Source organism: Corylus avellana, chromosome 6 (assembly GCF_965113065.1).
Source record: "Corylus avellana chromosome 6, dhCorAvel1.hap1.2, whole genome shotgun sequence".
Taxonomy (NCBI): domain Eukaryota; kingdom Viridiplantae; phylum Streptophyta; class Magnoliopsida; order Fagales; family Betulaceae; genus Corylus; species Corylus avellana.
Genome location: NC_142495.1, coordinates 27,316,599 through 27,342,264, shown reverse-complemented (window position 1 = coordinate 27,342,264; position 25,666 = coordinate 27,316,599). Strand labels below are relative to the sequence as shown.

The window sequence follows — 25,666 nt, the reverse complement described above, 5'->3', positions numbered from 1 at the left end:
TGATCATCCTCTCTATGAGATTTTAATGGTAAACACAATATAAATTATATAATAATGAGATTTTAGATTTCAACGGATCTTCTTTGTTCCAAGTGTGTTTATCTGTCTTTCAAATATAGATCATCTTCTATTTAGTTACTAAGATTCACTATTTTATTGTTTGATTGTTTTGTATCTATTGATTTGCTTATTTATGTTATATAATATAATAGACCAGGTTTTTTTTTCCTTTACGACGAAATGAGATTGATTGCCTTATTATTATTAATTATTATAGATTGATAATGATTAATGAGTTAATAATACCTTCTTACAGAATATGAAAACGTGTTGAAGAAGATAATAAAATGTTGGGTAACGTTAAACACACTTTCTTATGTGATTTTTAAAAGTAAAATTAAATTTGAGATAAATTATAATTAAATTTTAATCAATGATAATTTTTTAAAAATTACCTCATAACATATTATATAAATGTGAGATAAAAATCTACTTCGTGGGAACAATGTCGGACAATATATTTTTCTTTATTTTGTTTAGAGCTTGCATTATATAAAAGTCCGTAGTTAGACGCCCAAACTACTCTTTTGTTTTAAAAAACATGTACAGTTGAGTTATTCTTTACAAGTTTGCCTAACAATTTATTAAATTAACACGTGCTCAAAACATATAATTTTTCACATCCATTTTAAATTTACATGTTGCGTCCTCCTCTTTTCAAATGGGAGAAAATGAGAGGCTCCTCAATAAAAGGGAAGCCGATCTCTTTCTAAAAATCAAGTATATTTTTAACATGTATTGGTTAAATAAAATTCCTGAAAAAAAAAAAAATACCCTTCGCTAAATCTAATAACAATAAATGGAGCAACAAATCTTGCAAATGACCCTTGGTGGATCAACGAGCTAGAAAAATCTAACTAGGACAGGGGTCTAGTTTGTGTTCGTTCATCATGTGTATGGGTTAGCAGATCACAAGGCTGTCCACAGGACCATAGCTTTGAAGGCAAAGAAAGATGCTTAAAGCTTCTCATCGTATCCCCACAGATAAAACTGATCAACAGAATATTTCCACCACCTACCCGCGGGCAAGAAGAAAGATGGGGTTCAAAATACCAATACCAGCAGTGATCCACCCTAGGGGCAGCTGATGAAAACACATCTCACTATCTCAGACTGATCAAACAGTATTAGGCCATCAAAGCATAAAAATAGGTAAAGAGAGATGTAAACTCTTTCAATGGCCCACAAACCAACCATAAAAATAGGTCAACACATTCAATTTTAAGAAAACGGAACCAAGGAATCAATTCAGTATAAGGAAAGGCAAAAGAATAGCCTGATCTACAATACAATATAGGGCTCACATAAGCAAACAACTGAAATTGATATGCACCCTCATAATCCGGGATATAATCAGTGTGTATAAATTCACACTATTAAGTAATAAGCCAATAAAACCACAGACGATTCACCGTGTTTTAAATGTAAAAAAAAAAAAAACAAGCCATTCTCAGAGTATTAAAGCAAGTTCAAAGTTCCACGACCTATAGACATTGAACTGGATAGTTGGAGAGATCTCCGTTGCATAGCACGCACTTTACATTCAATTAGTGCGGCTTCTAATAACATCAAGGCCCATCTCAGTAGGATCAGTAGCTTGCAACTCTATCTGAATACCATCCAATTCTCTCTTAAACCTGTCCTTGGAGCTTGCATAAATCATCTTGCTTCTCACCTTTGAAGTATCAGGGGACCTTCATGTAAATTATTTAATGAATCAGTCAAAATACACAACAATATCAGATAATGGAAGATGAAGAACATTGTAAACTTCAAATCACTCTAAATATATATTACCAAGCAATGAAAACAATCCTGCTCCTCGGGACATTCTCTTCTGTCACAAAATCAAAGTCATAGACAGCATATCGGCACTCATCAGCGGGAAGGCTTGCAGAGAAAACCTCGTAACTATCAGTTGGCTCACCAAGCTTCTCCACAACAACCTCCTTTTGCTTCTCTTCAATCTTGTAAACAATGAAGCGGTAAGTCCTTTTTGCCTTCAGTTCTAAAAACTTTAGCTTGCAGTCGTCGTGTACAGCCATCCCAGATGCTGCGTTTGCCTGCAATATTGGATGAAATACTAGCAAGCATCAACTACCAACTATCTGAAATCTACATTTCCACACTAAACATCGGCAAAAAGTGCCCACTCTACACCCCCACCAATTCTTTCATGCACAAAACAACCAAATTCTGAAATTCATCCAAATAATCAAACAACTTGCAACATTATCCGCCAGTCAAAAATCCCATGATGACCACACAAATGCATAAACAACAATACAAGGTCCTTATTTTTATTTATTTATTTTTTTTTCAACTACCCAACATTCACTGCAATTCAAAAGTGGTCAGAATTTATCATAACATTAACCACAGTTGCACAAAAAAAATAAAAAGTGGTCAGAATTTATCAACTATCAAGCTAGGCAGAGCAAACTAGGAAAATCAAGTGCCACGGCAATTCATTAAAGCACAAAAACAGTCACAGAACAATCAACCGACTTGAGATTAGCCATCAAACATTCCCTGTGTGCGCGCGCGTAGATACACAAAAACAGAATACATACGTACACAAACGCATACAAGTGCATAGAACATACTGCATATGATCGTCACCGACTAAAGAGCATAAGCCAACAGATCAGCGAAGACCCGAAGGTTCAAGGGAAAAAAATCAAACCAATGATCAAATCAGAGTCAGTTCAGAAAAGTAACCTCACAAACCCTAACTAAACTCCTAATCCACTCAAAAGGCCCAGAGATTCCACACAAACCAACAAAAATTCTTACAGATCCAACGCAAGAAACAATTTAACCGAAATAATAAATACTAAAATCAAAATATAAATTAGTCATTAGAAAGAAGCTCTAAAGTGAAGTAGTCAAAGTACTCACCATTTCTTTTTCCCGAGAAAATATCGGAGGAGAAGGGAGGAGAAAATCTAGGGCTTAGAGAGAGAGAGAGAGAGAGAGGGGTGGGGGGTGTAAAGATAGATGGATTGGAATTGGGAAATGAGGAAAGGATTCTTCAAGTATGGTGGCTCTTGCTAACGTGACGGCTGTGGTCGGGGTGGCGAGTGTTGACCCACTGATCTGGTGCCACGTCATGTGCGGTGAGGGGTTAGGCTGGCTTTCCGTCACGCAAAGGGACTACTATGTTTACTGTGGGCTATTGGCCCAACCCAAAATTTTCATTCCCCTTATTATTTCCTTGTTGCTTGATGATCTTGATGGTCAATTGGGTTTAATTCTCGGATCCCGTTCATTGATAATTTTTTTTTAACAATTCAGACAATAAATGTGAGAAAGTATACGATCGTGAAATTATCGGCAAGTAGTTCAAACTTTGCTTGGATAGGTAAGTCACATATAAGCTCTTTCGAGTAATGCTAGGTATCATTTTTTTATCCTCTTAAAATCTTCTTAAAACTGATGTGGCTTTCAAAATCACCATTAGATCAAATTTAAGTATGATTCATTTAAAATTTAATGGTAATTTTAAAAGCCACGTCAGCTTTAGGAAGATTTTAAGAGAATAAAAAGATGACGCTTAGCATTACTCAAGCTCTTTCACATCTAACAATTCAGACAACAAAATTGATGTAGATTTTTATAATGGGAATGAATTTAGTCCTCCTTATAACACTACTCATTTATCATTAATTCTTTCTATTTGTTAGATAATTTAAGTCTATGCTTGTTTTTTGTTCTTAAGTCGAAAACATTTACAAACAATTTAAAACACAAAAATTATTTTTATTTTTTTATGTCACGGGAAAACATTTTTAAAAATAATAATAATAAAAAAACCACAAAGGTAAATTTGGAGCACTCTTCTATCCTATTTATGCAAAATATGTATTTAAGTTTTAGTTTGGCACAGGGTAGAGAACAAAAACTGATTACCCATATGGGGGAAAAAGATGGATTTTGAAGATCTTCCATGTGATATTCTGCTTGACATCATTACAGGGCTACCTGTCACTAGGTTAGGGTATGAGTGCCTATCTGAAATGCAATATTTTCAAATTTTTCTTGATAAATGACACACGTAAAATATTTAATTAAAATAAAAATAAATTATAGAGTTAATATTTGAAATTAAAACTTTTATTATAATACTATATTAAATTATAAATTTTTTCAAAATTTTAAATTGATAAAAATAATAGTACATTTTAATTATTTAATTAACATTTTGATGTATTCTTAACCCATCAGCACATATTCGTACTTTTGTTAAGCTCGTTATTTCTTCCTTTCTTTCTTTTTAGTTAACGTGTATGAACTGATGTGGCTGATTGTTTTTCTTATTATCTTCCAATTGAGGCACTTTCGACATCATCATATAGGAGAACCAATTGATTGCACACCCAACCCCAAATTGAATGAGCCTGCAAAAGAGGAAAAGGATTAAGCAAGCTCATCACCTTTCTTAATTAGTCCAATTCCAACTTAAGCAATGAAGTGTCTTTGCCGGGACAATGTTGATGCCCTTTTTTTATTTGATCTTCTTTTTATTTTGCAAGCTCATTTGATTTGGGCTTGGTGTGCGATCATCTGGTTCTTCAATAACTATATAAATGGAGATAATTTATCTTAGGGTTAAATACTATTCTAGTACCTGTGATTTGTATCAAAATCAAATAGCCACCTGAGTTTTCAAAAATATCGCAAATGGTTCATATGATAAGCCAATAAACCCACTTGGTACCTATGTCAAGATTCCGTAAAGTTTTTTAACGGAATGCCACATCACCCTTACACGTAAGCGCCACGTGGTGTGGTACATGGGTTTTGGGTGCCACATCATTTAAAAAAAAAAAAAAAACCAAAAAAACATATTTTTTTATTATTATTTAAAAAAAAAAAACGCTGGGGTGGCCGAACCACCCCCAGGCCAAACGGGGTGGCTGGCCACCCCCTATGGGGTGGTTCAACCACCCTAGTGTATTTTTTTTTTTTTGGACTTTTTTTTAAATAAAATATGTTTTTTTTGGTTTTTGGTTTTTATTTATATTTTTATTTATTTTTAAATAAAATATGATGTGGCACTCAAAAACTCAGGTACCATGCCACGTAGCACCCACATGCAAAGGTGACGTGGTATTCCGTTAAAAAATTTAACAGAATCTTGACAGAGGTACTAAGTATGTTTATTGGCTTACCACATGTACCATTTGCAATATTTTGAAAACCCAGGTGGCTTTTGAAACCCTCCCATTTTTGTTGTAAATACTTGTCTAATTATGACCCCATGTGGCCATGAACCTCATTGTGTTTGATATTGTGGCTGTCAATGCCTATATACTATATATATTCAACAAATCAATTTAAAAAAAAAAAAGGTTAAATACTAAATATCTCCCTGGAGTTTTATTGCTTTATTTTTTCTTCTCTAGAGTTTGATTTTTATTACGGGAAGTCCCTGTGGTTTTGATAATAGACCAAATTAGTCCTTATGTCAGTTGATCATTAGTTGACTTAACGGAAGTACACGTGGACCAATCAAATGTTGACACGTGGCACCTACTTAAAATTTTTTTAAAATTTTTTTAAAAAAATGCTTTAAAAAAAAAAAAAAAAAAAAAAATTGGAGGTGACCAAGCCACCCGGCCCCTTGGGCACCAAGGGGGAGGCCTGGCCACCCCCATCTGGCTGGATGGGGGGGGGGAGGGGGGCTCAGCCACCCCCAATTTTTTTTTTTTTTTTTTTTAATTTAAAAAAAAAAAAAAAAAAAAATTTAAGTTGGTGCCACATGTCAACATTTGATCGATCTACGTGGATTTCTGTTAAGTCAATTAACAGAGGACTAATTTGGTCTATTATCAAAACCACAAAGACCTCCTTTGATAAAAATCAAACCTTAGAGGAAAAAAAAAAATAAATAAAGCAACGAAACCGTAGAGAGTATTTAGTATTTAACCAAAAAAAAAAAAAAAAACCAACATAAGGAAATATAAAGTTAAACGCTAGCAGATCTAGGTAGCTACTATTTTTATTGGGGGAAAATAAAAGAAACCAGATTACACACCTTAATTGTTCTAAAGCTTTAATCAAGCAAATAAAAACACCTCCGCTTGATGTAGGGGATTCTCTCAAAATCCACTCTATTTATGAATTAAAGTTGAGTACTTTAGAGTAAAGAAAGATATGGGGTAGGGTTAAGCTAATTAAATAGTGGGGTAGAAGTAGACAACTAGACATTTTCTATCTATTTAATTATGATGGGTTTCCACCACTAAGCATGATGATCAACGGGGCTTTCTATTTTGACTTTCTGAGTAAATGACACAGGAACCAAGCAAAGCCCGTTGCTCCTTAGGTCCACCTGTTCTTCTCCAATTTCCTGTTGGAACTTCCATTTTGTAAACAAAAAGGGTTAATTAATTAGGGAAAGACCTTAACAATAATATCATTTTATGGAAATTAAATAACTTTAAAAAAAAGGTATATTATGAATATCACTGCATATCTACCTGCCGTTGATTAGCTCTAACACATTTGTATGAGCTACTCAGCATCTTGAACAAATTCTGCTCCAATTCAAAAAAAAAAAAAAAAAAAAAACACCTTTAAAATATATGTTAAAATATTAATTAAGTAATTAATTTTTTTTTATTAATTTAAATTTTTAGGATAAGTAACGATTTAACATAATATTAGAGTAGATGTTTTGAATTTAAACTCTTCTCGATCATGCCATTTCAATTATATTTTTCACGTGTTAAATGGAGAGTTTAAGCACACATATAAGAAATTGTTAAAATATTAATTAAAAGATTAAATTTGTAATTTCTTGTCAACTTAACATGTGTGATAATTAATTTTTTTTAAAAAATAAAACCAGTAAATTAACGAAACAAGCAGGAAGCAACAAGCAAGCGAGCTAACCCTAGTTTATCCCGTCTCTGACAAATCATTTTGTTAAAGTTAACCCTAGTTAATTTAGGCGAGAAGAGTTATATATATATACCTGAATTTGCGTGTGGAGTAGCTTGATAGAAAGCGATGCCTCTTGAAGAACTGATGAAGTGTCGGTCTGCAATAAATTGAAAACTCTAGTATATATATAGTTTAATGAGTATTTATTAACGTTAACCATCACCCTGATCAGTAGCAATTGCTAACCTTGCCGTATGGGGAGACCAGCTTTTGAAGAGCAGTGATCTTGTCACTAAGCTTTTGGCTCCTCCTCGCAGGCACATGCACCTGTAATCATAAAGAGAAAAGACTTTTCAACAAAGAGCAATAATTGCAAGCAATATTGGGTAAACGACTACATATTTGTCTCTGCCACATTTTATGAAAATGAGCGTTGATGTTCACTTACCGTGTGCTCTTCGATATGCGTGGATGTTCCTATGACTTGATCATGTTGCCATTGTTGTTCAGAGGTTGTGGCCTTGTTTCTCTTAGTCTTCTTCCACTCGTTCGATGTCGTCATATAATTGGCAACCATGTCGGTTCCTCTTGTGGGCAAGACGTCATCGACCTCAATTGGACGTTTCCTTCCATTTGGCATTGCCTGCAAGTCCTGAAAAAACAAACCCATATATAAATAATGCGTATATATAAGTTTTTTTGTTTTTGTTTTTGTCTTCAAGAATTAATTTTGTTCTAAGATCGATATCTACCACGATCACATCATGATTAATTGATTATAGTATATATATATACTAGTATAGCAGTCATGCATCCCCATCAGCCCCAAAATTAATGTTCATTTAATTCACCCAAAAAATTAAAATTTAGAGATCAAAATCGAGATATAATATTCTTATCCAAGGAGATGGTTCAAAGTTTGATCTATACTAGAAATCTTTTATTGCTCATTAAGAAAAAAAAAATGCATTCATAATTGGCTATTAATTGACATTACTCAACCATTTTTATTCTTTATTTTTTTTTTTAAAAAAAAAACTATGATTGACCAAGAATAAGATTATCTTAAGCAGACAAGTTTTCCTTTAAACTAATTAGTGATTAGGAAGAATTTTTTTCAATTCGACTTATTAAATTAATATTTGTCTTTAAAGAACATCTCACCCGCAGTCAACCAAAATAAAATAAGCGTAAAGAGAAGTGTTACTGGAGAATTATTTAGTACTGCTTCATAGTGTGGAACTGAAGATTTATCGCAGAGAAACATCGACTGCTGCGGAATGTCGGCACGGCTTGAGGGACCAGATTGATAAGCTGTGACAAAAAAGGGTTGATTTAGTCTTTTTGATGGTGCATGCAAGCAATAAAATACAAAAATGTAGCTTAGAGTAGTTAGCACGCAGAAGAATAAAGGAGAAGGAAATTAGGCTGAACTAGAAAATATGTTCCTAAGACCGGTGACAGATAGGGAAATTCACCAAACCTGATTGATGGGTATAGTTAATCAGGGACCTAAAAGGAACCGCAAAGCATCCATTTCCCAGCTGGAGGTGGTCATTGTTGAATACTCCGGACTTCATACAAAACCCATTGTCATTCATATTTCTGTCAAAAAAAGTACCAAGAAACCACTATTAGATTGGACCAAACCAGTAATGTTGACACACGTGGTTGGACTATATGATTTTCTTGGATCCCAATTCCGTGTAATGAGGATGTTCATTGCATGTGCAATAAAACACTCTTACGTGAAAGTTTTGTCCGAACTTCACTTGTTTAGACAGGTATTCGGATCACCTGAACAAATTAGGTCTAAATGTCTGTTCATAACAAGTTTATTATTTTACTAACATCTATCCACAATATTTGCCATTGAGATTTCTGTCCGGTAATTAAGTATATATACCAAAAGAACACCATTAGAGAGTGGACCAAACTAGTAGCATTGAGTCAAAACAAGTGGTTGAGAACTTGAGACTATATAATTTTTTTGGATATGATCTCGTGTAATGAGACTGTTCATTACATATATAATGAACAGTTTTATGTGAAAATTTGTCTAGCCTCACTTATTTAAATAAATATCTTGACAGTTCGAATAGATATAGCCTACGAGTCTGCCATGTCTAATTTGTCTTTAAATGTCATATCCATGTTAGAGTGCTATTTTCAGATACAGGAATGTATGAAAGTATGGACAAAAGGGTCACGCTCAATCACTTCCTAGTTTTTGTTTAGATGAGTATATTTTTTGGTTTCTAGTGTTGACCCCAGAATAGTTAAATCAATTGGAATCTACTGGCATCAACTGCAGAGATTAGAGTGTGGCGCTCTTTACTTGTGTTATTTGTATAAGGTTTTGTTTTTTATAGAGATTTTATGTAATTTTATTGCTTAAATTGTTAATAATTTAGATCATAAATATGAGAGTATCTATAAGGTCTATGTATCCAAACATATCTCTAATAGTCCGCTTGGAGCTCACTTGTTCAGACAAGTGAGCTCTATAAACATAATCTCCTATGTGTTATTCAAATTGTACGTTAACAATACGAACAACAAATTACTAAGAATCAAAATCCATCGATTCTATATGCAACCTAGTGACCAAACTGATAAAGTATTGATTAAGGGATTGTGATAATTTGTGATTTAATATAGTGTCAGAGTTAAAGGTCTTAGGATCGAACCTTAATTCCGTCAATTCACCCTATTTAAATTAAATATTCTACGTGTTAAACATCACCTATTAAAAGGGAATTTGAACCCACACATGAGAAGAAATATTAAAATATTAATTAAATAATTAAATTTATCATTTTTTATAAATTTAAAATTTTTAAATAATTAGTGATTTAACATAAGCGACTGATACCGGACTTGAACTTGCACATGTACTTCTTTCAAGCTATATAGAAGTAAGGTGTGTTAATTCTTTTTGTTTGGGGAGCTAAAAGCCCAAAAGCCACTCCAATCCCGTTTCAATTTTTATCAATATGTGAGAGGTTGAAGACAACATTTGGTTACACAATCCAACAAAAGAGGTATCAAATTGAGCTTTCCCATCTGAGTAGACAAGAGCCAACTAACATCACCTGTACGTAGTCCTTTATTGCTATTTTTATCAAGAGCTAACATCATCTGTTTTATTGCTATTTTGATATTAAAAAAAAATAATAAAAATTAATCAACATAATCTCACATAAATTGGACATCTCTTAAAATCTACTATCTTAAGTTTGATGTGTTAAAATAATGATTAAGTAATTAAATTTACCTCTTTCTATCAGTTTAAACTTTTGAGATAATTGGTAATTTAACATAGTATCAAAGCCAAAGATCCTGAAATCGAACTTTGATTCTGTTAATTCACCCCATATAAATTAAATATTTTAACCTCACCTATTTAAAAGGGAGTCACCTATTTAAAATAGAGTTTAAGTCCATATGAGGGAGAGTCTTAAAGTAATGATTAAGTAATTAAATTTATCTCTTCCTATCAATTTAAACTTTTGAGAAAACTGATAATTTAACATGTTGTACATATATCAGAAAGCTGAATTCAAAATTCATATATATATATATATATATATATATATATATTAAATCACCAGTTACTTGAAAAAATTATTAAAAGAAAATGTCATTAATATTCTAACACGTAATTTTAACATAATTTTTCATTATCTTCCTCTTGCTATATTCTAAATTTCAATATTAATTCATTTTCAAATATTCTTTTGGATTATAATAATGGATAGAAAGAACTCTTACACTTCGCTATCCATCAGCATAGAGACGTCCAAATTTGGTACCTGGACTTCATAATTGTTACCTGAAAAAAAAAAAACCAAAAATTGAATACGGCCATCAATAGTAATTAATTAAATAGTCAAAGAAAATTTGTTCATTTCATCATCAAAAGCCAATTGTTTCAAACCGAGAAATGACAAAGTCTCCAGGCGCCATATATAAAGATCGATCATAATTAATTACCGAAGCTGTAAAGCTGTGGATACACCGATTGAAGAAGAGCGTTCCTCATTCTCAGACTGATGATCAGATTCTCTTGGAAGAAGCCCCGCCTTCAAAGTTCAAAAAGAATGATCATCGATCGTCACATATATATTCAAAAGAAAGCTTGCTAAATTAAGAAAGAAAGGCTTTCATAATATGAGAATTCCACGCATGAATGAAACTGAGAGAAAGAGTACTGGGTTTCTGCATTTTCTAAGAAATCAAACAGAAAATGAAATGAAACCATATGCAGAGTACTTAATATCTTTGCAACTTAATTTGATCCAAACAAAGCGTAAACCCAAGAAGAAAAAGTTGTTAAATCCCATTTGAAAGAACATTAACATTATAATGCCTTGTAAATTAGCTGATTAGTTTCTCACCGATGATCTGAAATATTGCAGAGAAGAGCTGCTCTATTTCTTCTGGCTAAAACTCTTTGTAAAGAATTTTCTTGATGAGAGTATTTGTAGTGAGGGTGGGAATTGTAGGGTTTCTTTGAGTGTAACAACGGTTCTTTCCATTCAAAGGGAATAGGGTGGTCACGAGCTTATTTATTGCTTGAAAGGAATAGAAAACGTCCAGGTAACTCAGGAGATAGAAAAAGAGGGCGGCTTTCTAACTTGGCAAATAATCTGTTTGATTTCGCTTTCACTTTATTTGACTTTGTATTTTATAATAATTAATGATCATAAGCTGCAAGTATATTATAATAATTGCTGGTCAAAACATATAGGTCCCTGGGATTAACTTGATAGGGGATAGAGACTCAGATGTGGGTTCAATTTGTTTCAACTGCTTGGCACTACTCAGCATCATATTATACCCCAACGGATAGAAATCTCCAGTAATTTTACTGTCTGAACCATTAGTACGTAATTTCGACGGTAAATGTAAAAGAGTATTTTTTTTAATGAAATCCATCTGCCCTAACAGTAGCTCTTTTACATTTACTATCGGAATTACTAATAGTCCCGACAACAAAATTACTAAAGATCAAGATCTTGTGGGACATTGACTCATTGGAATATACGGCAACAAGAACATGAAATATTATTGCTCATCTCGATTAACGCAAATTACAATTATTGTTAGGAGCACAATAACTTTTATTATAAATTTCTTATAAACTAATGCAGTACTTCACTTGATATTTATCACGTCAACCACTAAATAATTAGATTTACCTGTTAAATTTTATTGTTTAATTTTTTTACACATATTATACCACATGACACTCATGTAAATTGTCACATGAGTTTGTATATAATTTATTTTACTACCCCAATTATTTTTCCCGTCATTAATATTCTTTTCAATATGATATCAACAAATTAAAGTTGGTAAACTGGCCATTATGTAGAATTTTCAAAGATTACATGAAAAAAAAAAAAAAAAAAAAATTCACATGTAAAAGACAAATGAGTATATATAAAATTATAGCTTTTTTTTTTTAAAAAAAAATTATGAGGTTAAGGATTAATTTTTTTAGACTTTTCAATGTGGTACTGTTTTGTTTAAAAGTCCAAATATATATTGCCCAATAAAAACATTTCCTAGCAAATATCCCATTAGCGGAAGATCTTGTGTGCCGCCTTTAGAAACTTAGGCTTGACTTAATAAAGAACCTTATGGTAATGCTTTTCTTTTGTAGGCATTACCAGAAAGGTTTTAGTGACGACTCGATTGCCTTAGTTAGGTATTATATGTGAGAATAAACACATATCAATAATTAATAGATTGAATTGAAATAAACTATTTTCATTCAATTTTAAGTGAATTGACTTATTATTATTATTATTATTATTGTTGTTGTTGTTGTTATTTGTTGAGATAAAATTCTGATTATTTGAGTAACCGAGTAAGGCAATTTGTAGCTGGCCGGCCACCTACTAGACTTATTACAGCATAACTTGAATTAGTTTGGTGGAACAGTTGGTGAGTGATTAATAATAATACCCTATTTATTATTTGCTTGCTTTATGTTGTTTCATGTATAAATTAAAGTCTAATAATTAATTGAGATACTTTATTTGGCCAGGGAAGCAGTTAATTCAGCTTTAATTTCAGGTGACTACTCCATTGAAGCCATTCCTTTAGCAGGTGATGCACACCTTTTTTTCTCAAAAGGATATGTTATAAACTTATAATTGATTAAAAACAAAATATACTAAGCCAAAGTTTTCACAATATAATTGTTAATCTGATGGTACGTACTTCCTCTTTGTGTGTGTGAATATATACAAATATTCCAAATAGATTTAGAAACTGGCGTGGTTGTTTACATGGTATTGTCACATCAATTACAATCAAATTTAATTGTTTAGCGATTTATGATAAAAATTTGTAAGAGATTTGTGATAAAAATTGCAATTTCCCTAATAACACCCTTTAGGTGGCCGGCTTGTACCCCGACTGCTTATCGAATTAAATAAGAGAATGAAAAAAAATTCTCCTCCCCACCCCAAAAACCAACATTGAATATTAATTACTTGATTATAGCTTAGTGCATTTTAAAGTGATTGACCACGTTAAACTCAGAAGTCTAGAAGCAAGTTTTCTATATCTTGATTCTGTTCTTTGCAGGACTAATTTTAATGCCTACGTCCTTCAAATTTGTTCTTATCTCATAATCTCTATTACACCGTAATTAAGTTAATAAATCCTTGTCAATCTCTCCTTAATTTAGTCTATACAATAATTAATTCCAAAGTCAGCTTGTATTGTGGCCAATGCACGATATGTATGCCATGTGGAATCCGTATGGCAAACCTGGCTGTGCTACAATTGCTACAAGAAAGATATAACACCTTTCTTGTCTATTGATTGGGGAACCAACCTTAAGTTTCTGTTTGTTTTGACGGGAAAATCCGAATCAAAGCAGATGGTGATGATAGAATTTGAAATAACATAGTGTATATATAGTTGACGAGATTGAACTTTTCCATGCAAATATATTATTCAAGTCTATATAATATATTGAAGTTGATAATCAAACCTTAATATATCATCTGCGGGCCAATTTACACTAATTATAATCGAGTTGACAATAATATTAACGTGTCAAACAAAGAAACATATTCCAAGTTTCCAACAACTATTTCTCGTGGGTTTAAAAATATATAAAAAAAAATGTTTTGAATACTATAATTTTTATTTTAAATCCCTTATAAATTCACATGACAATCTATATCATATGAAAGTGTAATGAATTGAAAAAAAAAAGGGTAAAAGGCATCAACAAAAATAAAATGAGAGGAAGTCCTTTGACATGCTAGGAGGGTTTAGAAAAAAGTAAAATAATAATAACAATAATAATAATAATAATAGTGTGTTTAAAAATTCCAAAATTAAAGCACGGCCAACCTTTTTTTATATTATTTTTCTTTCATTTAACGGGGTAATTTCATGGGGGTAAATGAAATTACCCCCATGAAGTTACGCATCTTTTGTAAACATCCCAAATGTTCAAAATTTCTCACTTTGATGTATCGAACTTTAATTTTCTTTCATTTTTCTTATTTCGTTACATATTGCAGTTAAATTAAATGGAGTAATGAGTAATTTCAATACGGGTATTTTAGTAATTTTACACCTTTATGTTAGGATTTAATAGAAAATCCTAACGGAAGGGGGAAAGTGGAAGGAAATCAGAGTTCGATACATCAAAAAGAGAAACTTTGAACATTAGAGGGTGTTTGCAAAAAGCGCGTAACTTCATGGGGTAAGTGAAATTACCCCTTGCTTCTAATATGTTGCTTCTTGGTTTTATCGTTCTTTATTTCATTGATATTTTATATGTTATAATTGCTACAGGACAACGTTAATTTTAGACTTTTTAGTTGGCCATTGTTACAAGTTCTGGTTATGTGTAGTTAATTTAGTACACAACTAATTAAATTTTACTTACAATTATTTATCTTACCAAAAAAGAAAGAAGATAAAATAGATTAACCATATTATCTATAAAGAGTACTATATTAATAAAAATTGAACATGAAAATTTATTAATAATTTTAAATTTCTAAAAGTTTAAAAAGTAAATTTTAAATTATTTTTTTAATTTTAAAATTTAATTTTTCTTAATAACTTTTTGTCTTCATGTTCGGTCATATTCAGTAAGGGTTTGCAAAGGCTCTGAGCCCAGCATGAGCGCTGTGGCGTTTAGCCTATTGACGGGAATCTATAATTGGGCTGAGTGGGAGATTTAAATCGGGCCCATTTATATCCCGGCCGAGTAATGTTCTTATCTGTGCTTTATGGGCCAACGGAGGACAAGCTGTCAGAGCCCTAGTTTGAGGGCAAGTTAGTACATTCACGTGTTTGGCAAACCAAATATAGGCACGAGGGTTTCCACACTTTCTTTCTCTCAAAGCCCCCCAAGAAACCCTAAAAACTCTTCGGTCTTGGAGGCGCCTCTGCTCGGCTGTCTCTGCTTCCTATACGGTACGCACGAACCGAACAGAAACGAATCCTCAAGTGTTTGAACTTCGATTCGCCCTGGGGTTTCTGTTTCTGATTTTTTTTTTTTTTTTAACTTAGTCTGTTCGGTCTGTAATTCTTTTACATATGTGTGATCCACGGTTTTGTTTCATTTTTGACGCTCATGCTTGTTTCTTGTTTCTGGGTTTTTGGTTTTAGTTACTGCTATGTGCTTTTGGTGGGGAATCGAAAAGTAAACTACATATTTTCAATCTAAAAATGGATTGCTGGTCAGTGGATTGATTACAACTGATTAGTGAGCTGGTTGAGTTGATGACCGCATGATATTGCGTTTGCTACATGATGTAAAATTTTGACGAATTTGTGGCAATTCATTTGATGGACCGCCAGAATGGGCTGTAGATGATAGGTTTTTCATGGGAACGCTTTCTTTGAAACTGTTGTTTTTTGTCCATTCTAGGTTGTTATATGTATGGGCGTATATGTTCAATGTAATGCTTGCAAAAGTTTTTGGCTGGTTTGCTGTTGAATGTTACGCGGTTTTTTTTTTTTTTTTTTTTTTTTTTAATGTTTTTTTTGGCTTTTTGGTCTATTTTTTTTCTTCCATTAATAGCTTGATTTGAGGGTTGCTGCTGAAACCATGAATTTTAACAGGTTAGAATGAGGTTGCACTATACCTAATATTTGGGATAAGCCATGTTAAGTGATTGGTTTGTGATGGGTTTATTAATGAACGGGTAATGTGACTGAGCTTTTGAATGACATGAGAGATGGCCATTTTAAGTGAATTGTTTGTATACTTGACTAACAAAAATTCAAAAGGGAAATTTCAAACTTTTTTTTAGTTGTTGCTTCAAGCGTATTTGGTCTGCTTGCTAAAGCTTTGTTGTTGTCATTGACATGTTTTATTCAATCATGTAGCGGAAACAATGGTGCGAGTGAGTGTTTTGAACGATGCTCTTAAGAGCATGTACAATGCAGAGAAGAGGGGGAAGCGCCAGGTCATGATCAGGCCATCCTCGAAAGTGATTATCAAATTTCTTCTGGTTATGCAGAAGCATGGTATAGTAGAGATGGAGATAACTTTACAATTTTGTTCTACTTGTACAATTTTTAAAAGTTTTACATTTTGCTTATTTGGTGTTGCTCTATAGGTTACATTGGGGAGTTTGAGTATGTTGACGACCACAGGTCTGGCAAAATTGTTGTCGAACTGAATGGAAGGCTTAACAAGTGCGGGGTTATTAGTCCTCGTTTTGATGTTGGTGTTAAAGAGATTGAAGGTTGGACTGCAAGGTTGCTCCCCTCAAGACAGGTTAGCATCAGAATCGTTTTGTAAATATATTAGAAGAAGTTTACCAGTTTTATCATGGCTGTGAGCCTACATGTAGGATGGCTCTTGATAGGTCTGGTCTTTCTTAGTTAAATTCCAACTTCAATTTGATGGGGTTTTGTTTTTTTTTTTATTAAACGGTAGAGTTATGAAAATTGACTGGATTAGGGTATAGTAATATTCATATAAAAGGTTAATATTATCATTAAATGTCTTAGGTTTGCCCTGTTGATATAAAACTTTATGTTTTAGGTTACTTAAGCCATTTAAAAGGGGACTATGATGTGAATTACATTGTTAATTTATTCTTTCAGAATTATACAGGCTTTTTCCTCCTGACCTAAACATATTTCTGAAAACTGCAGTTTGGTTATATTGTGTTGACGACTTCTGCTGGTATCATGGATCATGAAGAGGCTAGGAGAAAGAATGTTGGTGGTAAAGTGCTTGGTTTCTTTTACTAGGCTGAGTTTGTGTCGGGAATGGCCAAAATTTTTCTGCTTGTGAGGAGTTTTTTGGTGTATTTTGAACTCATTTTAATATAGGATAGTTCTATGTTTATTTGGATTGAGTGTTTTTTCTCTATTTGTGGGTACTGGTGTCTATACCCACATTAATGGAAGACTTTAATGTTGCATTGTGTTCACCTTATCTAAATTGCAGTACTATGTTTACTTTATTTATGGAATTCATTTTTAGGCTTCGATCATTGAAGTATCAGCATGGCCAGTAATTCTTGAATCCGTCAAATGTTACTGGTGCTGTGGGATAAGCCCCATATTGCTAACTCTAGCGTCACTGAGGTGGTTAGATGGCTGCTTCCCACACAATGTTCTTACGAAATCCCTTTTTCTTTCCTTTGGATTAAGATTGTTATTCTCTCCATAACCCCCTTTGAATAGGTAAAAAAAGCCCAATATTGTTTAGGCCTTGGCTTTGCTATGTATATGCTTGCCTGAGGTAAAAGAGATGTCTTATCTAGTCCCCCTTCCCCGCTTTCTCTGTTTCTGCAAGGCGTCCATCATTTGGCTAAGACATCAACCGATAGTGGAGGCACTTTCTACATCCTGATGTAATATGGAAGGTCTGAGACTCTTGAGTAACCTTTTTCCGCAATGACTTTTGTATACCGTGCTGGTGAAATTTTTTTATATAAACGGGGTTTATATGCAAGCCGTCAGGTTATGAATTCGGTGCTGTGGATGGAGTATTTCGTGGAACCACAGCACCGAATCCATTTGCGTTGCTGTATCTCTTGTACGTTAATGTCGATGGAGTTGGAACCACAGCACCGAATCCATTTGTGTTGCTGTATCTCTTGTACGTTAATGTGGATCCATTTGTGTTGCTGTATCTCTTGTACGTTAATGTGGATCGAGTATTTCGTGGAACCCAAACGAGTAGAAGTGAAGTGACTTCCTCTCATGTAAGATGCCAGCCGGTGAACAAAGTTTTCCTCAAAATTTTCCAATCCAATTCTGATATTTTCACACTTAAAACTTTTACATGCATTTCTTTTATTCCTTTTTAAAAACACATGAGAAGTGAAGTTCTTTATCCTTTTGCCCAATGTAGAGGTTGTTGTCGTCCCCGTTGCTTTTGAAAATATGGAAGTGACCAATTTTACATTTTGCGGTTGTCTAATTGGAGAGTATGCCGCGTTGTGTAAGATTGGAATCAGTTGTGCTAGAACCTTTATTGGACACTTGATAAAAAAAAATTGAAGTTCAATTACTTTTATATGGAGATCCCAATCTCGTTTGGCATCTCATTTGAGGCTAGATTGCTAGCAGTAATTCTAATTTCATTGTGCAAGGAACCTCGGAGATGTCACACAAAGTGGTAAATGAGCTAAACAATGTAGCATTGTAAGCATTTTGAATAAATGGGTGTGTTGTATTTTCCTTCATTCAATTAAAAAAAAAAAAAAAAAGATGTACGAAAAACGAAAATCTTCCAGACAAAAGAACAGAGGATAAAAGCAAAAAACCATGTTGTTCCCATAATTACTCATTTGGGAAACAGAGATTTGCAGAGTAAAATAAAAGGGGTAAAAGATGTGATACTGTTTGAGAAGTAGAAGATAAGCACAAATTCTAATACAAGAGACATGAAAAATAATATAAAGAGAGATACATATGCAGTATGTCGACATTGCCAAAGATTGTAGTTGCCCTTAAAGGTGCAAGTGTCCCATCAGGACCTAACTTGGAGGATGAGACTCTTCGTTGTCGTCCTCGTCCTCATGGCTGCTGCTGCTGCTGCTGCAGCTACTACTGCAAGCCTCCAAGCCCATAGAATTCTGATGGGAATCACAGTTGATGCCGAAGAGGATGCCACAATGAAGACAAGCCTATCATGTCGTGGAAAGTTGAGAAACATGGCGCTGTTAGTGGCCTTTTTGTAGGTGAGGGTGAGGGGCGGAAGAGGATCTTCTCGGCATCCTCTCGGGATATACCTCTAAGCACAATATTTTTTTTACATTTTCTTCTGCTTACTTTTTGATAACCCAACAAAGAGACTTGTAGGAATTTGGGAATATACGTGGTCCGTTACTCTCATCACTTTTTCCTTCTTTGGCTTTTTCAAATTTACGTACAGGCAGCCAACTCTTAACTTGTTATCGATAAAATATTAATTATGTGGTTAATTTTTTTTTTTAATATGTTTAAGTTTTTAAATAATTAATAATTTAATATGGTATATAAAAAAATTGAGTTTAAATCTTGTTTTCCTAATTTGTTTTACATTTTAATTAAATACTTCATTTACAATGACTAGACAATAAAATGTGTGTTTGAGTTTGTCCTTTGAAGTTGAAATATATGCAATAATGCAATGAAATGCATGTGAGGATTTTTTATACTCTTAAAGAATGTTTGAGATTGTGTTTAAGAAATAGAGTTTTTAAGTCAAAAATCATTTTTAGCAAAAATTTATTTGTAAGCTTTTACAAAAAAGTGCGTTTTGGACCTTTTGGCCACTTTTAGAGTAAAAAAAAAAAAAAAATCAAAGAAGTAGTTTTAGAATTTTTATCAAATAGGCTAGCTTTTGATTTGGCACAACTTCTTTTTAGGTATTAAAAATACTTTTTACCATTCATAACGCAATCCAAAAAAAGACTCTGAATCCAAAAAGAGTGTGGGAGATCCTAAAATTAATAAAATCATTAACAAAACAACCGAAAGTACAAAATATTCTAAAAACACTTAAAATTGCTCCCTCAATAGTGGCTTTCTTTGTGTGGACGGCGACGGTAGAAAAGATCCTCACTTTGGAAAATTTACGAAAGTTGTGTTATATGTGTAAACACTGGGGAGAGTCCATTGACCATCTATTGCTACATTGTGAGGTTGCAAATGAGGTGTGGAGTGTTTTATTTCAATTCTTTGGAGTGAGTTGGGCCATGCCGCGAAATGTGAGTGATATCTTAGAAATTTGGAGGGGTTAATTGGATAATAGGCATGCTTTGTGTATGTGGAGGCTCGTCCCATTATGTATAATGAGGTGTTTATGGCGTGAATGGAATGCACCCAACTTTGAGGATAAGGAGAGCAACATGATTGAGTTGATAAAGTTGGCATTAAATACTTTGTTCTCTTGGAGTGGGACTTGGTTGAACTCGCATAAGTTCACCTTTTCTGATTTCTTAGAGTTTTGTAAATCTTTTTCTAGTCAATATGGGTTACCCTTTATACCTATTGTATACATGGTTGCACCCCTCTGTACGTTTTGATAATACACTTATTACTTATATATATATATATATATATATATATATATATTACATTAAAACATTAAAAATTATTAACAACAAACAAAGCCTATCTTTGTGCCCAAGAAACTTAAAATAAAAATTTAAATAGATGAGTATCATTACATATCACACAAACAGATTCAATTAAATATTATAAAGCTAATATGAAATATATATATATTACATTAAAACATTAAAAATTATTAACAACAAACAAAGCCTATCTTTGTGCCCAAGAAACTTAAAATAAAAATTTAAATAGATGAGTATCATTACATATCACACAAACAGATTCAATTATATATTATAAAGCTAATATGACAATGTTTAATAGCTTTTAAATTAATCTTTGTTAAAAAAAAAAATACAAACTATATTTCACACCTACATCCACATGACACTGCAAATCAATTTTTATATCAGCATTTGTTAAAAGAAAAAGCTTAACAATGATAAATTAATAATTCCAAGATAGTGGAATAATAGTATATTATATAGCCTTATTAAAAGAAATATTTCATAGCTAATTAGAGTTGTTATCAATTTTGTGAGATATTTATTAGACGTTTTGATTGTCAAGTAGATGTGCAATGTGGCAGGGAAGTGATGGAGTGCATCCACAAGAAAGAAAGGACCCGAGTCCACTCCTCGTCGAAGAACAGTTCAGCACCCACAAGTTGTACGCGGAGAGAGAAACAGAGAAAGCGAGAGACCCACAACTCAGAAACCAAAGACGATTGGGTCGTCTCTGAATATGTCGCCGACTACTTGGTAACCAGCGCCAAGGCATTCTCCCCTGTGTCTCTATCTCTCTCTTTCCAATCCCGATTTCTTACACTCCGGCTTCTGCGATTGTATACACGTAATATATATATTCGGTTTGTTGCTGAGAGAGTTAGAGAGAGAGAGACAGAGTGATCGATTTTGTGGTTGTTTGAGGTTGCTGATAAATCGATGGCTGCACCACCAGTCAGGGCTCGTGCCGATTACGATTACCTCATCAAGCTTCTCCTTATTGGTGACAGCGGTTTGTTTTTCTTCGCTTTCTTCTTCTTCTTCTTGGTTGGCTTAAAAAATGGAGGAAATGAACATGTAGAATCGAAAAGTTGTGAACTTTTTGATCTTTTGTTTTATTTTATTTTGGTTGTTTTTCTTTATTATGGGTGCATTTCTGTATTCTATTTGGTTTGTGAACGAATGGGTATGTGATCTCGGATGCTATTTGATTGTTTTTAGGTTGTTGGGTTCAATTTGATGGCTGTAAATTTTATGGGAATTTTCACGTTTTCTCTTTAGGTTGTTGATTCTTGGTTTTGTCCAGCTTTGTGCTATATTTTCCTATGTGCTTCATCTGTACTGTTGTTTTTGGCTTATGAATAAACTGAGTGAGAAGCATTCTGTATTGAACCTGGTTACAACAATAATTTGTCTGGAACCGAAATAGGAGGCAAGGTTTGGTAATATGTGGGGCTTAATTTTTATGGGTTTACTCGAAATAGAATGTTTATGGTTTGTAAAGGGGTGTGTGTGAGTTATAGACATGGTATGGACATCTCTCTTTAGTAGTATAGCAGAAAGTGATATATGATGAGTAACATACAAGTTTTTTTTTTTTTTTTTAATTTTATTTTATAATTTTTTATAAATAAGTAATTTATTGAAAATCACAGAGAGCGCAGCCTAGTACACAGGAAGCCCCACTAAAGTCAAATAGAGGAACATAAAAATAAAAATTGAGACATGGTGGAAATCTTAGGCACACTACAAGTTTGTTACCTCAGTGTTTGTAATAGGTTGTACTGCATAATAGAAAACAGTGTTGAACCCCGTGTTTGTTTGGATCTGCCTATTTTTCATTGCCGACGGGTAATGATTATGTTAAAATCTTGAGGTTTATTTGTTGTCCCGTTCTCTTCTTTTTAAATTCCGAAATCATGCAAAGGCCTTCTCTTTTTTAATTCCTTTTGGTTTTCTTTTTGTTACTTGGTTGAGTTTCCTGGATTGTCTTTTGGTTGTTGACACAATAAATGGGGCACAAAGTCTTGAAAAATATCATTCATTTTTATCATGCGTATTTGAGTTAGTTCATGTTACATGACATTCTACCATTCTAGGCATTTTTTCGTTGGCGTTACCTGCCATATCTGCACAGAGCATTGTAGCTAGTATTTAAATTTAGGGACGGGATCTCTGATCTTAATGCCTCCTTTTTAAGCAGGACATGGACACTTGAATTATATGCTAAAACTAAGTGCTTTAAATTCCTAAAAAGTGGGCAAAATAACATGCTAGGTTATAGTTGAGTTTTTGTTCCTGGTTATTTGACATTCTTATCAAATCTCTGCAGGTGTGGGCAAGAGTTGTTTGCTTTTGCGCTTTTCTGATGGTTCCTTCACAACCAGTTTTATTACCACCATTGGGTTTGTATCCTTAGAAACTATGGAATTTTTATATCTTGAAATGTTTTAGTTGATTTGCATCACGCAAACGTGGATGTCAAGATGAGGATTAGGGATAATTAATTGTGGGGCCTCATTATGTGAGTTATGGGGCAAAAATTTAGGAAATTGAGTGATTATTGGCCTTTGTTTTCGTCCTATTTATATGCTGGTATAGAATGAAGTCAACATTCAGATGGTATATAATCACTCAGTCACCGTCATGCTCATAGCTATCTAAGTGCACATGTATTTATGTATGCATGCATAGATTTTGCCCATGAGCTCTAGCTCAAAGGGCACCTCCTCCTCCATTTGTAAGCACAAGATGGAGGGCATGGTCATGGGTTCAAAAACCATTGGGTGTGTGTTTTTTACCAATAAAAAAATGGATGTATGCATGTATTCTTTTGGGAAGAATAGGGGCTTGTTTGAGCTGAAAAATTCAGAAGCTCCATTATATGTTTCTTAATATTTCTGATTTTAATATTATATTTTTCTCGACAGCATTGATTTTAAGATAAGAACCATTGAGCTTGATGGCAAACGAATTAAATTGCAAATCTGGGACACAGCTGGTCAGGAGCGGTTTCGAACTATCACTACAGGTTTGTCTTTTGGGTTTTCACTAGTTACCTCTTCGATGTCTATGTGGGTAGATTGTGTTTTGTAGTTTGTTTCCTCCTTATTTGGAAGTTAGTGTTTCCTTGGATAAGATGCTGTATTGTCATTGTCCATGTTCAAGCTTTGGCATTGTAAACTCACCTAGCCGTTGACCCTTTCATTTAGAGAATCAAGAAAATGATTTCTTCTGAAAGCATGAACACAAATATAATAGCTTAGATGGTTATGATACCATCTGGTTCATATTGGACCTTTTGATGAAGTCCCACCATATAGCTGGTTCCCAGACATCTGTGCTTGCTGGCATATTAAATGGGAGGTCCAATATCGACTTGTAAGGTGGTTCATTTTCAATATCATTTTTACCTGACTTGCATCTTGTATTATATTTAGATGGTAGAGGAGTTTTCTTATATATTTTGTGCTCTTTTGCAGCTTACTACCGAGGAGCCATGGGTATTTTGCTGGTGTATGATGTTACTGATGAGTCATCATTCAACAGTAATCTCTCTTTTTGTCTTAGTCTGATTTGGATTTTGTGCATAGCAATGCCCATTAGTTTATAGTCTTCATACTTTGGTGGCTTGGTCAGCCATTCTTGTTGGATATTGTACTATGATATGTACGTATTATTTCACTTTTTGTTGCCATCTTTTAAAATTGGTATTTGTATAATTTTCATTTATAGTTTTAGTTGTGGTTTTTTTTTTTCTTCTTCTTGTTGTGCCTTTGATATTAATACTATATCTCTTTCAATTCTTTATGGAGCTATCTTTTCTTTCTGTTCAGATATTAGGAACTGGATTCGCAACATTGAGCAACATGCATCTGACAACGTTAACAAGATCCTGGTGGGAAACAAGGCTGACATGGATGAAAGCAAAAGGGTAGGTGTTTTGTGATTAATCAACTCGCAGCAAATGTTGCCTTTTCACCTGGTGGGCTGGATTCTGAGTTCATTGATGGAACATGCTCCTGCTTGCATAAATGATACACTCTATTGACTAAAATGCAACCACCCTAAAAGTATGAGAGAAGGGTGAATTGTGGATGAATATGCGACCCTGTAGCCTGAAAAGCTGCTGACTGGGCTAGTATATGATCCTTTCCTCATTCTCTTTATCCCTCTCTGTATTTGTGTGCATGCCCATGTGTTCTATATCATTAACTATAAAGGAAATTCTCTTACTTTTCCTAGGCTGTGCCTACCTCTAAGGGTCAAGCTCTTGCTGATGAGTATGGCATCAAGTTCTTTGAAACTGTAAGTGGCAACATGGTGTCAAGATGTAATCTACGTTTTAAAACCAGTCTTTCTGTTCTGCTTATACCATAAGAATATGTTCTGCAGAGTGCAAAGACAAATATGAATGTGGAGGAGGTTTTCTTTTCAATAGGGAGGGATATTAAGCATAGGCTTGCAGAAACTGATTCCAGGGTTGAGGTGTGTGCTTTTTTTTCTTCCTTTGTTTTGTCTTTTCCAACTTCTTTTTGACTTTCTATGTGATCCATTCTTTTTCTCCTTTTAAAAAGCAATAGATTTGGGCCATCAGACATGGGAATCCTAGCTTATTCTTTTTCTCAAATTTTAACGGACTCATTGCTTTGTGCTTTCAGCCTCAAACGCTCAAGATTAACAAACCAGACCAGACAGACAGTGGTGGTCAAGCTGCACAAAAGTCAACTTGCTGTGGCTCGTAAATGGAGAACGTGGGAATGTTCTCATAGTGGCACTCATTTGGGCTAATAAGCAATTCTGATGACTTTGTGCAGGTTGCATGTATCTGCTCCTGTTACTTTTCTGTAGTTCCAGCCTTAGTGTGTTAAAGTCAGTATTTTTTTCAGTGAAGTTGAATTAATATAATAGTAAAGCCATTCTGTCTTTCTTTCCTTTTTCATTCTGGATCCCATTTTGGGGCTTGAGATCATCGACTTATTTAACTTGTATTGGTGTAGATAGATATTCAGCACCAACTTTGCTCTTACTAGAAAATGCTTAGGTGCTCCAACTTATATATGTTTTCAGAAATAATATAAAAGGGTGAAAGCTTTGCATCAATGCTTTTACATTTCGCATCTTGTCTCTGTGATTGTTTTCCTCCGACT

The 25,666-nt window shown here is 33.6% G+C and overlaps 4 protein-coding genes across 4 annotated transcripts; 2 read left to right on the top strand and 2 right to left on the bottom strand.

Annotated features, from left to right (window-relative positions):
• Positions 1-1,360: 1,360 nt before the first annotated feature.
• Positions 1,361-3,068, bottom strand: LOC132188226 (actin-depolymerizing factor 2). The gene is made up of 3 exons (XM_059602635.2): positions 2,962-3,068; positions 1,858-2,123; positions 1,361-1,754 (listed from the first exon to the last, which is right to left on the bottom strand). The coding sequence occupies exons 1-3, from the start codon at positions 2,962-2,964 to the stop codon at positions 1,604-1,606; spliced, it is 420 nt and encodes a 139-aa protein (XP_059458618.1). The 5' UTR covers positions 2,965-3,068; the 3' UTR covers positions 1,361-1,603.
• A 2,980-nt stretch (positions 3,069-6,048) lies between these two features.
• Positions 6,049-11,576, bottom strand: LOC132188365 (uncharacterized). Its single transcript, XM_059602792.2, has 10 exons — positions 11,352-11,576; positions 10,948-11,036; positions 10,726-10,786; positions 8,435-8,556; positions 8,159-8,265; positions 7,400-7,603; positions 7,198-7,278; positions 7,043-7,108; positions 6,546-6,602; positions 6,049-6,424 (listed from the first exon to the last, which is right to left on the bottom strand). Exons 2-10 carry the CDS (start codon positions 10,994-10,996, stop codon positions 6,308-6,310), a joined length of 864 nt encoding a protein of 287 aa, XP_059458775.2. The 5' UTR covers positions 10,997-11,036; positions 11,352-11,576; the 3' UTR covers positions 6,049-6,307.
• A 3,740-nt stretch (positions 11,577-15,316) lies between these two features.
• LOC132188800 (40S ribosomal protein S15a) lies at positions 15,317-17,423 on the top strand. Its single transcript, XM_059603347.2, has 4 exons — positions 15,317-15,414; positions 16,333-16,473; positions 16,566-16,726; positions 17,110-17,423. The coding sequence occupies exons 2-4, from the start codon at positions 16,341-16,343 to the stop codon at positions 17,206-17,208; spliced, it is 393 nt and encodes a 130-aa protein (XP_059459330.1). The 5' UTR covers positions 15,317-15,414; positions 16,333-16,340; the 3' UTR covers positions 17,209-17,423.
• Positions 17,424-21,116: 3,693 nt separating this feature from the next.
• LOC132186741 (ras-related protein RABE1c) lies at positions 21,117-25,629 on the top strand. The gene is made up of 8 exons (XM_059600768.2): positions 21,117-21,528; positions 22,849-22,921; positions 23,447-23,547; positions 23,999-24,064; positions 24,353-24,450; positions 24,762-24,824; positions 24,912-25,004; positions 25,178-25,629. Exons 1-8 carry the CDS (start codon positions 21,456-21,458, stop codon positions 25,259-25,261), a joined length of 651 nt encoding a protein of 216 aa, XP_059456751.1. The 5' UTR covers positions 21,117-21,455; the 3' UTR covers positions 25,262-25,629.
• The last annotated feature ends 37 nt before the right edge of the window (positions 25,630-25,666 follow it).

Bases quoted from the DNA above. Each gene is read 5' to 3' on its own strand.
- LOC132188226 (XM_059602635.2), bottom strand. The intron at 1,755-1,857 runs GTAATATATATT...ATTTACATGAAG, and splicing joins AGGATTGTTTTCATTGCTTG to GTCCCCTGATACTTCAAAGG.
- LOC132188365 (XM_059602792.2), bottom strand. From the start codon at position 10,996: ATGAGGAACGCTCTTCTTCAATCGGTGTATCCACAGCTTTACAGCTTC. The intron at 8,557-10,725 runs GTAAGAGTTCTT...TTTTTTTGACAG, and splicing joins ATGCTGATGGATAGCGAAGT to AAATATGAATGACAATGGGT. The intron at 7,109-7,197 runs GTTAGCAATTGC...AATTTATTGCAG, and splicing joins TGGTCTCCCCATACGGCAAG to ACCGACACTTCATCAGTTCT.
- LOC132188800 (XM_059603347.2), top strand. From the start codon at position 16,341: ATGGTGCGAGTGAGTGTTTTGAACGATGCTCTTAAGAGCATGTACAAT. The intron at 16,474-16,565 runs GTATAGTAGAGA...GTTGCTCTATAG, and splicing joins TCTGGTTATGCAGAAGCATG to GTTACATTGGGGAGTTTGAG. The intron at 16,727-17,109 runs GTTAGCATCAGA...TGAAAACTGCAG, and splicing joins GGTTGCTCCCCTCAAGACAG to TTTGGTTATATTGTGTTGAC.
- LOC132186741 (XM_059600768.2), top strand. From the start codon at position 21,456: ATGGCTGCACCACCAGTCAGGGCTCGTGCCGATTACGATTACCTCATC. The intron at 23,548-23,998 runs GTTTGTCTTTTG...GCTCTTTTGCAG, and splicing joins GTTTCGAACTATCACTACAG to CTTACTACCGAGGAGCCATG. The intron at 24,065-24,352 runs GTAATCTCTCTT...CTTTCTGTTCAG, and splicing joins TGATGAGTCATCATTCAACA to ATATTAGGAACTGGATTCGC.